The sequence below is a fragment of the Jaculus jaculus genome, chromosome X (genome assembly GCF_020740685.1).
Source record: "Jaculus jaculus isolate mJacJac1 chromosome X, mJacJac1.mat.Y.cur, whole genome shotgun sequence".
Taxonomy (NCBI): Eukaryota; Metazoa; Chordata; class Mammalia; order Rodentia; family Dipodidae; genus Jaculus; species Jaculus jaculus.
This window is the reverse complement of record NC_059125.1, coordinates 100,259,311-100,272,123: the sequence shown is the minus strand read 5'-3', so window position 1 is coordinate 100,272,123 and position 12,813 is coordinate 100,259,311. Positions and strand designations below refer to the sequence as shown.

At 38.6% G+C, this 12,813-nt stretch overlaps 1 protein-coding gene and 1 pseudogene across 1 annotated transcript in view; both read right to left on the bottom strand.

Annotated features, from left to right (window-relative positions):
- Positions 1–4,165: 4,165 nt before the first annotated feature.
- LOC123456877 lies at positions 4,166–4,263 on the bottom strand (annotated as a pseudogene).
- A 4,404-nt stretch (positions 4,264–8,667) lies between these two features.
- The window catches only part of Radx (RPA1 related single stranded DNA binding protein, X-linked), a 207,631-nt gene continuing 203,485 nt past the window's right edge, over positions 8,668–12,813 (bottom strand). Inside the window, 1 exon segment of the mRNA XM_045139920.1 lies at positions 8,668–8,792. Coding sequence (XP_044995855.1) covers positions 8,668–8,792 — 125 coding nt within the window.

Sequence of the window (12,813 nt, the reverse complement as noted above, 5' to 3'; positions counted from 1 at the left end):
ATTACATATATACAATATCAACCTATTAAGTATCCTCCTCCCTTCATTTCTCCACCCTTTATGTCTCCTTTTCAACTTACTGGCCTCTGCTACTAAGTATTTTCATTCTCACACAGAAGCCCAGTCATCTGTAGCTAGGATCCACATATGAGAGAGAACATGTGGCGCTTGGCTTTCTGGGCCTGGGTTACCTGACTTAGTATAATACTTTCCAGGTCCATCCATTTTTCTGCAAATTTCATAACTTCATTTTTCTTTACTGCTGAGTAAACTCCATTGTATAAATGTACCACATCTTCTATCCACTCATCTGTTGAGGGGCATCTAGGCTGGTTCCATTTCCCAGCTATTATAAATTGAGCAGCAATAAACATGGTTGAGCATGCACTTCTAAGGAAATGAGATGAGTCCTTTGGATATATGCCTAGGAGCGCTATAGCTGGGTCATATGGTAGATCAATCTCTAGCTGCTTTAGGAACCTCCACACTGTTTTCCACAATGGCTGGACCAGATTGCATTCCCACCAGCAGCGCAGAAGGGTTCCTTTTTTTCCACATCCCCGCCAACATTTATGATCATTTGTTTTCATGATGGTGGCCAATCTGACAGGAGTGAGATGGAATCTCAATGTAGTTTTAATCTGCATTTCCCTGATGACTAGTGATGTAGAACATTTTTTAAGATGCTTATATGCCATTCGTATTTCTTCCTTTGAGAACTCTCTATTTAGCTCCATAGCCCATTTTTTGATTGGCTTGTTTGATTCCTTATTATTCAACTTTTTGAGTTCTTTGTATATCCTAGATATTAATCCTCTATCAGATATATAGCTGGCAAAGATTTTTTCCCATTCTGTAGGTTGCCTCTTTGCTTTTTTCACTGTGTCCTTTGCGGTGCAAAATCTTTGTAATTTCATTAGGTCCCAGTGGTTAATCTGTGATTTTATTGCCTGAGCAATTGGGGTTGTATTCAGAAAGTCTTTGCCAAGACCAATATGTTGAAGGGTTTCCCCTACTTTTTCCTCTAGCAGTTTCAAAGTTTCCGGTCTGATGTTAAGGTCTTTAATCCATTTGGACTTAATTCTTGTGCATGGCGAGAGAGAAGAATCTATTTTCATCCTTCTGCAGATATTTATCCAGTTTTCAAAACACCATTTGCTGAAGAGGCTGTCTCTTCTCCAATGAGTATTTTTGACATTTTTATCGAATATCAGGTGGCTATAGCTACTTGGGCTTACATCTGGGTCTTCTATTCTGTTCCACTGATCTACATGTCTGTTTTTGTGCCAGTACCATGCTGTTTTTGTTACTATGGCTCTGTAGTATAGGGTAAAATCAGGTATGGTGATACCACCAGCCTCTTTTTTGTTGCTCAGTATTATTTTAGATATTCGAGGTTTTTTGTGATTCCAAATGAATTTTTGGATTGTTTTTTCTATTTCCATGAAGAAAGCCTTTGGAATTTTGATAGGGATTGCATTAAATGTGTAGATTGCTTTAGGTAAGATTGCCATTTTCACAATATTGATTCTTCCAATCCAGGAACAAGGGATGTTTCTCCACTTTCTAGTGTCTTCTGCAATTTCTCACTTGAGTGTTTTAAAGTTCTCATTGTATAGATTCTTTAATTCCTTGGTTAGGTTTATTCCAAGGTATTTTATTTTTTTTTGATGCAATTGTGAATGGGAGTAATTCTTTGATTTCATCCTCTGTGTGTTTGTTGTTAGCATATATGAAGGCTACTGATTTCTGTGTATTTATTTTGTATCCTGCTACATTGCTGTAGGTTTTGATCAGCTCTAACAGCTTGCTAGTAGACTCTTCAGTGTCCTTTATGTATAGAATCATGTCATCTGCAAATAATGATAACTTGATTTCTTCCTTTCCAATTTGTATCCCTTTTATGTGTGTCTCTTGCCTTATTGCTATGGCTAAGACTTCCTAAACTATATTAAATAGAAGTGGGGACAGTGGACACCGTTGTCTTGTTCCTGATTTTAGTGGAAAAGCTTCCAGTTTTTCCCCATTTAGTAATGTGTTGGCTGTAGGCTTGTCATAAATAGCCTTTATTATATTGAGATATGTTCCTTCTATTCCCAGTCTCTGTAGGACTTTTATCATGAAGGGATGTTGGATTTTGTCAAATGCTTTCTCTGCATCTAATGAGATGATCATGTGATTTTTGTCCTTCAACCCGTTTATGTAATGTATTACATTTATAGATTTGTGTATGTTGAACCATCCCTGCATCTCTGGGATAAAGCCTACTTGGTCAGGGTGAATGATCTTTTTGATATACTCTTGTATTCTGTTTGCCAATATTTTGTTGAGAATTTTTGCATCTATGTTCATGAAGGAGATTGGTCTGTAATTTTCTTTTTTTGTTCTATCTTTGCCTGGTTTTGGTATCAGGGTGATGCTGGCCTCATAGAAGGAGTTTGGTAGAATTCCTTCTTTTTCTATTTCCTGGAAAAGCTTAAGAAGCAATGGTGTTAGCTCTTCCTTAAAAGTCTGGTAAAATTCAGCAGTGAATCCATCCGGGCCTGGGCTTTTTTTAGTTGGGAGATTATTGATAACTGTTCGGGTCTCCATGTTTGTTATAGGTCTATTTAAGTGATTAATCTCATTTTGATTTAATTTAGGTAGGTCATATAGATCAAGGAAATCATCCATTTCTTTCAGATTTTCATAGTTTGTGGAATATATGCTTTTATAGTATGTCCCTATGATTTTTTGAATTTCTCTGGAATCTGTTGTGATGTTACCTTGTTCATCTCTGATTTTATTAATTTGTGTCTCTTCTCTCTTTCTTTTGGTCAGATTTGCTAAGGGTTTATCAATCTTGTTTATCCTTTCAAAGAACCAACTCTTTGTTTCATTAATTCTTTGGATTGTTCTTTTGTTTCTATTTCATTAATTTCTGCCCTAATCTTTATTATTTCTTCCCTTCTACTAATTTTTGGTTTGCCTTGTTCTTCTTTTTCCAAGGCTTTAAGGCGAAGCATTAGGTCGTTTACTTGCGACCTTTCTAATTTCTTAATATAGGCACTTAAGGCTATAAATTTACCTCTTAGAACTGCCTTCATTGTGTCCCAGAGATTTTGGTATGTTGTGTTCTCATTATCATTTGACTCTATAAATTTTTTGATTTCCTTTTTGATTTCTTCATTGACCCACTCATCATTTAGTAGTGTATTGTTTAGTTTCCATGATTTTGTGTATGCTCTATAGCCTTTCTTGCTACTGATTTGTAGTTTAATTCCATTGTGGTCAGATAGAATGCAAGGAATTATTTCAATTTTCCTGAATTTGTTAAGATTTGCTTTGTGTCCTAATATATGGTCTATCTTAGAGAATGTTCCATGTGCTGCTGAAAAGAATGTATATTCTGCAGCCTTTGGATGAAATGTCCTGTATATATCTGTTAGGTCCATTCCTTCTATGACCTCATTTAGTCCAGATGCCTCTCTGTTTATTCTTTCCTGGGATGACCTGTCAATTGATGAGAGTGGGGTGTTAAAGTCACCCACCACCACTGTGTTTGGTGTTATCTGTGACCTTAGTTCTAATAGTGTTTGTTTGACGAATTTGGGAGCCCCCATGTTAGGTGCATATATGTTTAGGATTGTAATGTCCTCCTGTTGGAGTGTGCCCTTAATCAATATAAAGTGACCTTCCTTATCTTTCTTGACTAACGTCGGACTAAAGTCTACCCTGTCTGATATTAGGATAGCAACTCCTGCTTGTTTTCTAGGCCCATTTGCTTGAAACACCGTCTTCCAACCTTTCACCCTAAGATAATGTCTATCCTTTGTAGAAAAGTGAGTTTCTTGGAGACAACAAATTGTAGGATCCTGCTTTTTAACCCAGTCTGCAAATCTATGTCTTTTTGTTGGGGCATTGAGACCGTTGATATTAAGAGATATTATTGAAAGGTGTGTATTTATGTTTGCCATTTGTGTGTGTGTGTGTGTGTGTGTTACTGGTTCTACCTGTGTTCTCTTCTGTTAACTGGTATTTGAGTATAGCTTGTTTTTTCTAGGTTCCTTATATGTGTGCTTTTCCTTTTGTTCAGCATGGAGGATTCTATCAAGTATTTTCTGTAGAGCTGGTTTTGTCTTCAAATACTCCTTTAACCTGCTTTTGTCATGGAATATCCTTATTTAAAAATATGGAACGCTTCACAAATTTGCGTGTCATCCTTGCGCAGGGGCCATGCTAATCTTCTTATTATAATGACCAGATCCTCTATCAATAAAGAGGTTTAGATTTCTGGTCTGTTGAGGGATCCAAGTCAGCTTGTGACCAAGTGAGACCCTTCCCTGGTGCAATCCCAGTTACCTTGGGTGATTTTGGTCTCAGTCAAGTTGCTGCCTGGGTCGTCGGGCTGCTGTTCTGATTTCTGGAGCTGGGCACTTGCTTTTCCTACGGGGCAAACCGAGCTGCTGCTGCTGCCGTAGCTGCCACCACCGGAGGCACCACCACTGTTGAAGCTGCCGCTGCCGTGTCCACCGCCGCTGCTCCCCCCGAAGCCACTGCTGCGGGATCTGCCGCCGCTGCCGCTCCTGGGTCCGCTGCTGCTGGGGCCGCTGGTACCGGTGCTGGAGCCGCTGAAGTTGCTGCCGAACTCTGCTCCTGCTTGGGTCCCGCTGTCAGCCCAAGTTGGCGTGGCCGGGTCCCGGGCCGCTGCTGTGTTCGCTGGAGCTGGGTTCAGGCGTTGGGGGAGGGGAGGGAGCCGCGGCTGCTCTGGATCTCTCGCTGCTCCACGTGTTCTTCTACCTCGCGGTCTGCTCCTCCGCTGCTCGCTGCCGCTCTCCTCTCACATTTCCCGAGTTGCGGAGAGTGCGGTGTGAGCGGAAAATCCCGCACCTGGCTTTTCCTGCGGCTCGAGCCAAGAGTCTGGCGGCTTTCTGCTGCGCCGCGGCTGCGGCGGTTGGCCGAGCTGCCGGAGCCGCTTTTCCCACCTGTGCAGGCTCTGGATGCTCTATAACTCTTCTACTTCTCCGCTGCCGCCTCAATTTCCTATACACCTCACTTTTTAGTAAAAGTGTGTATTTTGCTGAGTTTTTTTGTTCTTTTTCCCCCCTAGGCAGCTTTGGCATGGTACCTACACCTCCATCTTAACCGGAAGTCTCTAGAGTTCAATTTTGTATAAGGAGAAATGATTGGATTGAATTTCATTTTTCCATATTTTTCATCCAATTTTTTCAACACCATTTGTTGAAGATGCTGCCTTTTCTCCACTCTACATTATAGGCAACTGTGTCAAATATGCAGCAGCTGTAGGTACTGTTCCTACGGTCTGGGTCTTCAATTCTGTTCTATTAGTCCATGTTTCTATTTTTATTCCAGTACCATGCTGTTTTTGTTACTATGGCTTTGTAATATAGCTTTATATCAGGTATTGTGACACTGCCAGAGGTGTTTTATTTGCTGAGGATATATTTGGATATCTGAGGCCTTCTTCCTTTCCATATGAATTTTGATATCATTTTTTCAGTCTCGTTGGAGAATGATGCTGGTATTTTTCTTGGTATTCATTAAATCTGCATATTGCTTTTTATAGTACTGCCATTTTCACAATATTAATTCTACCTATCCAGGAACATGGGAGGTCTTTCCATATTCTCAAGTCCTCCTTGTTTTCTTTCTTGAGTTTTAAATGTTTTCATTATATAGGTTTCTCCCATCCTTGGTTAGTGATATTCCAAGGTAATTAAATTTTTTTGGTGCTATTGAAAATGGGGCAGACTCACTTATTTCTTTCTCTGTATATTGACCATTGCATGTAGAAAATCTACTAATTTTTGTGCATTTATTTTGTATCCTTCTACTTTGCTGAAGGAATTTGTCACCTTTAGAAGTTTGAGATGGAGACTTTTGGATCACTTATATAGAGGATCCTGTCATCTGCAAATAGGGCTAACGTGAGTTCTTCATTTCCAGTTTGATTGCCTTTTATTTCTTTCTCCTGTTTTATTGTTTGGGCTAGTACTTCTAGTACTATGTTTAAGAGCAGTGGTGGGAGTGGGCACCTCTGCCTTTTTCCTGATATCAGTGGGAAGTTCTTGAGCTTTTCCCCATTAAGTATTATTTGGGCTTAAGGAGCTTTATATATAGCCTTTATTGTGTTGAGGTATAAGCCCTCTGGGCCTATTCTTCACAGTGTTTTGATAATGAAGTAGTGTTGTATTTTGTTAAAGGACTTGTATGCATCAATTGAGGTGATCATGTGGTTCTTATGGTTAAGTTTATTTTTGTGGTGTATTGCGTTGTCTGATTTCCATGTGTTGAACCATCCCTGCATCCTTGGGTAGAATCCTACTTGATCAAGGTGAATAATGCTTTTTATGTGTTGCTGAATTTGGTTTGCAAGGATTTTGTTCAGGATCTTTGCCTCTATGTTCACCAGGGATCTAGACCTATAGTTTTCTTTCCTTCTTGCATCTATGTCTGGTTTTTGTATTAGGGTGATGCTAGCATCATAAAAGGAGCTAGGAGGGATTCCCTGGTCTCCTCCAATGATGCAAAACAGTTTGAGAAAAAAGGGTTTCAGCTCTTCAATGAAGGTTTGATAAAATTTGGCTGAGAAGCCATCTAATCCTGTACTTTTCTTTTTGTGGAGATTTTGGATTAATTTTTCAATCTCCATGGATGTGATAGGTTTGTTTAGGAGATTAATCTGCTCTGAGTTTAGTTTTGGTAGGCAGTATGTGCCTAGAAATCCATCCATTTCTTTCATATTATTTAATTTTGTGGCATAAAATTTTTGGAAGCATGCCCTGATGACTCTTCTAATTTCATCGATGTCTATTATGAGCTCAACTTTAGAATTTTTGATTTTATTAATTTGAGACTTGTTTTGTTTTGCTTGATCAGAGTGTCCAGGAGTTTGTCAGTCTTGTTTATTTTTTCAAAGAATCAGCACTTAGTTTTGTTGATTTTTAAATATTGTTTTCTTAGTTTCCCATTCATTAATTTCTGCTCTAATCTTGATTATTCCTTTTCATCTGGAGCTCTTTGGGTTGGATTCCTCTTGTTTTTCCAGTGACTTTAGGTGGACAGTTATGTTATTAGTTTAGGATCTCTCTGTCTTTGTAATGAAGGTGTTTTTAGTATTATGATATTTCCTCTTAGGACTGCCTTCATTGTGTTCCATAAGTTTGGTTGGTTATGTTTTCATTATCATTCAATTTTTGGAATTTTACAATTCCTTTTTTGACTTCTTCCATGATTGGTTCATTGTTTAAAAGTGTGTTGTTTAGTCTCCAGGAGCTTGTTGAGTTCTTGTTGTGTCTCTTGTTGTTAATTTCTAGCTTTAAAGCATTGTGATCTGACATGATGCAGAAAGTTACTTCAATTTTTGTGACTTTATGAAGGCATGCTTTGTGTCCTATTATATGGTCAATTTTGGAAAAGGTTCTGTGGGCTGCTGAGAAGAATGTTCATTCTGTAGAGTTGTGGTGGAAAGTTCTGTAGATATCACTAAGGTCTATGATGTTGTTGAGTTCTATTGTTTACCTGTTTATTTTCTGCTTGGGTGATCTGCCTATTAATGATAATGGAGTATTGAAGTCTCCAAGTATGATGGTGCATATGAACTCCAGATGTGTTCACCCCCTTGTGCATCTGGCTAATGTGGGTCATGGGAAATTGAACCTGGGTCTTTTGGCTTTGCAGGCAAATATCTTAACTACTAAGCTATCCCTTCAGCCCTCAGGGAGAGTCTTTATTTTATTGAGGAAGCAAGCTTTTGCCCTTTGGCCCTTGTACCCTCTGACTGAAATGAACAGGGATGTTGGTACCCAGTGGCCAGTGAGGATACTAGGCCAGTGAGGGCAAAAGTCCTGATTCCCCAGCCCACATAGGAACTAGCCCTCCCCAAGCAAGGCACAAGGGGCCCTATCAGTACCAGGGTACTGGCAGGAGTCAGGCAACAGGGATCTGGCCTACTCAGCTCTGTGTCTGCCCATACACTGTCAGGCACAAGGAAACAGGACCAGGGAGCTGGGAGGAGCCGGGAAACAGGGGTCTGGCCTACTTACTCCACACCGCCACTCCCACCTGCACACCCTCTGGTGCAGGGATCAGTAACAATATATTCTTAAAGGGTGTATAAGAATGCCAGAAATTGTTTTATTCTTAAATGCTGTATAAAAATGCTAGTAATTGTGTTTGCAACAATTTTCTATCAGAATATTGACATCCATCAGTTCCATCTGTCTAATGTCACTGTAAATTGTTCTACTTAAAAAATAACAACAGGGCTGGGGAGATGGCTTAGTGGTTAAGTGCTTGCCTGTGAAGCCTAAGGCCCCTGGTTCAAGGCTTGATTCCACAGGACTCACGTTAGCCAGTGCACAAGGGGGTGCATGCATCTGGAGTTCATTTGCAGTGGCTGTAAGCCCTGGCCCGCCCATTCTCTCTCTCTCTCTATCTGCCTCTCTCTCTCTGTCACTCTCAAATGAATAAATAAAAATGAACAAAAAGTTGTTAAAAAGTAACAACAAATCTAATTTGAAGTAAGTTAACTTCAAATATAAAACAAACAAAAACTAACAATGTAAGAGGTCATACAGTATTGTTGTTGAATATGCCAACAAAATAATACAATATTTTTAGAGAAGTATCTTGTTTACAGCCTATAATTGTTCCATTTGCTAATCGTTAGAAAGAATTCAACAAAGTATAGTCTTTTTGCAAATAGACTTCCACATTATTATCACCCAAATTACAAATATCCAAGACACCAATGATATTGATTCCATCCATTTCAGCTGCTGCTTTTATAACATAATGTAAATGTGAAAAGCAGATGGTATGTATTGTAAAACAGTTAAATATTTACTTGGATTTCCAGTCACATAACTTGATGATTTTCTTCTTACAATATTAACAATGCCCTTAATCTTCATTCCTCTAATTCATACATGCATTTACCAATCTTTTCCAGATAAAGTTGAGAACATCAAAAGACACAATCAATCATGTGATGATGACATGAAACTTCAGAATCATATTTGATCTATCTATTTTCTTCTTTTTTTTCATTTTTAGTACAGCAAAGTAAAACTACATATCTTCAATGGTACATAGAAAACACAAACAAACGGTTTCTTGTTGGATTTCAAAGAAGTGCAAAATTTTTTTCCTATTTTAAAATGTAATTATATTCTTTTTGCTAAGTCTGCTATGGTATAAAGTAAAATAATAGATATTTACCATATATATACATACACACACATACATACACATACCTGTGCATGTAACTCATGTAACTTATATATATATTTTAACAACAAAAGCAGCTTTGGATACTCTCTGGAAGTTTAACCAAAATAGAATAAGTGAATAGAATCACTGAAAATACAGAACGGAAAAATGCAGATCTCTGACTCTTTACTAAGCCAGTAAAAACTCTCATAATCAGCCCATACCAGTATCTACACAATGCTAAGAACAATGATGAAAAATTTGAATGAAGGAAGAAACTGCTGCTCTGCTGTATGAGTATGCTGTAGTTTTGTAAATTGCCTGCCTACCACCTTTTACTTCTCAGGTAATTGGCAACCATGAAAAGAACAGTTCACATTCTTGGTTGAGGTTGCTAGACTAAAGGCAGCAACTCAGAAATTTTCTCAAAGATGTGGCTGTATGTTTTGGCTTAGCTTTCAATTTCCTCAAAGTCAGATGCAAAGGTTTAAGAAGTTTCAGCCAGTTTGGAGCATTTTCAGAGCTGAGGTAGCTTTTCCAACAGATATATGTTGAAAGTATATAGAGCAAAGTATTCGCCACTGACGCTGAGTACAGTATAATGTTAGGACAAACAATGGATAAAAAATCCAGCACAGAAACCAGCTGGGAAAAGAGTTATGTAAGGGAATAAGGTGACTTAAAAGAGACTGTTTAAGAAGGCTATCTGCATACCCAGAGTTGGCTACATGTTCAAAAAGGTGTGATAAGATGCTGAACACCTTTGGCTGATTTTAGGGTTTGAACCAGAAGGAAGTAAAGACTAAGGCAGAGTTACATATAACCTGAATGAGTGTTTAAGAGGTGCTGTGGCACCAGGCAAATGTGAAAAATTTAGGAAAATATATTTTTCTTTATATTCTTCATTTTATTTGCTCCAGATTTGTAAGAAACTCTCTCAAAATACTAAACAACCTAATGGATAAACAAATTCAATGATGACAAAAGAGACTTTATATTAAGTATAACACATGAAATACAGGATCTGCGTAATCTCAGGCTCAACCACTACATGGAAAAAGAATCCCAAATGGATTACAATTTTAAGTTGTAAAAATAAAGTCATAATAACAGTAAGTTATCCCCTAAAAAATTAAAGGATGAGCAGGGAAGTGGATCAATGGATAAAGGTGCTTGCTAGCAAAACCTGCCAGCCTGGGTTCAATTTTCCAGCACCACACAGAGCTGATGCAAAGTGGTACATGCATCTGTGATCTCAATGCACCTAGGACAATTTGAGGTGGAGCCAGGATAATCTCAAACACATGGTCCAGCTAGTCTGACATTTGTTTGTAGTCTGAAAATTCACACTCAAAAGACTGTCTTAAAGGTAAAGCACAGACTTCCAAAGTTGTTCTCTAACCTCCACATGCATGCTATAATATGCATACACATGCATACAAACAAAATAAATTTTAAAAGACTTAATTACAAGAAAGGCCTCCAAGTTAGGCTTCATTAAACAAGGTAATAATAAATAAAAATAAATAAAGGAACTGACAATGATTTACTATCTCACACATTTTTAGTATGGCTGGCAAAACAAAACAAAATGCAACAGTACAACGAGGCAGTTACTGGTGTTGGTGTGGATATGAAGAAATTACACATTACTGATATAAATGTAAAATAGTGTACTTACTATGGAAAAAGAGTTTGGCTAGTCCTCAAAAATTTAAACATGGAATTATCATATAACCCAGAAATTCTATCTCTAGGTATTTTATTCACCCCAAAGAATTTACATCATGGATTCAAACAGATGCTTCCACAAATGTTCCTAACAGAATTATTTACAAGAGCCAAACAAAAACAAGTCAAATTAGACGGGCGTGGTGGTGCATGCCTTTAATCTCAGCACATGGGAGGCAGAGGTCAGAAGATCCCGTGAATTTGAGGCCAACCTGAGACTACATAGTGAATTCCAGGTCAGCCTGGGCTAGAGTGAAACCCTATACCTCGAAAAAGCAAACAAGAACAACAAAACAAGTCAAATTTCCAGAGAGTTAGCAGATGAATGGTTTAAAAATGTTTCAGAGTAGCTGGAGAGATGGCTTAGCCATTAAGCACTTGTCTGTGAAGCCTAAAGTCCCCAGTTCAAAGCTAGATTCCCCAGGACCCACATTAGCCACATGCACAAGGGGGTGAACACATCTGGAGGTCGTTTGCAGTGGCTGGAAGCCCTGGCGCACCCATTCTCTCCCTCTCTCTCTCTCTCTCTCTCTCTCTCTCTCTCTCTCTCTCTCCATCTGCCTCTTTCTCTCTCTGTCACTCTCAAATAAATAAATAAAATGAATTTAAAAATGTTTCAGAGCTAGGCGTGGTGGCACACACTTTTAATCCCAGCACTCAAGAGGCAGATGTAGGAAGATCACAGTGAGTTTCAGGCCACCCTACATAGTGAATTCCAGGTCAGCCTGAGTTAGAGTGAGATCCTACCTCGAAAAACCAAAAAGTTTCCAGCATAAAAAAGAATAAAATTCTGATATATATTACAACATGGATGAACTATGGTAATGTTATGTTAACATTATAGGCCAGATAATGAGGGAAAATATTCTATGATTTCATCCACATGAAATAAGTATAAGAGAAGAGTTAGAGATACTGGTATAATATGTGCCAAGGAATAAGGAAAAGGGGGAAGAGAGATTCTTTTTTAGTTTAACTTTTGTTGTGTATATTTTATCAAAATAAATATATGTATGATGGGTTGAGGAGATGGCTCAGCAGTTAAAGGTACTTGCTTGTAAAGCCTGACAACATGGGCTCAATAGCTCATGTCAAGCCAGGCACATAAAAGTGAAAATCCAGGGCTGGACAGATGGCTTAGTGGTTAAACTTGCTTGCAAAACCAAAGGACCAGGGTTTGATTTCCCAGGACCCACATAAGCCAGATACATAGGATGGCACATGCATCTGGAGTTCATCTTCAGAGGCTGAAGGCCCTGGCACACCAATTCTCTATCTGCATCTTTCTGTCTCTCTCAAATAAATAAAATAGATATATTTTTTTAAAGTGGCAATGCATCTGGACGTTGTTTGCAGTAGCAAGAGGCCCTGGCATCTGCATACTCACTGTTGGGATTCATAGTTGAAATTTTAATCCATTCTGCACCTGCCTTAGTAGCATGGTACTAGTTCCTAGCAGTAGGGACATTTCATTAATCTTAATATGTTACATCCATACACTCTCTGCTGTTCTCTTTTCTTTTTAAAAGCTGACATGTAGCTTGCCTTCTCAGTAAGACATCACTCTCTGTCAACTCTGCATGTGGAATTGGCAACTCATAACTCTAACTCCTCTCTGCTCTTTCCCTACACAGGACAAGTTCAATATTCCCTTTCTTTCAAGGGTAATCTCCTTTGATGATTAGCCTTTATAAACAATCCTCAGATGTGTTTTCTTTAAGTTCCTTGGTTTACCTACTACATGAACTTTTTACCCATTATCTTGACAGTAAACAATATGTGCTTTCCCTAATCAAAGACTAGCTCCTCATTCAGCTGTGCACTTCTCTATCTGGAGTTTGCCCTCTGAGGCCTTTCAGTTAAAAACTA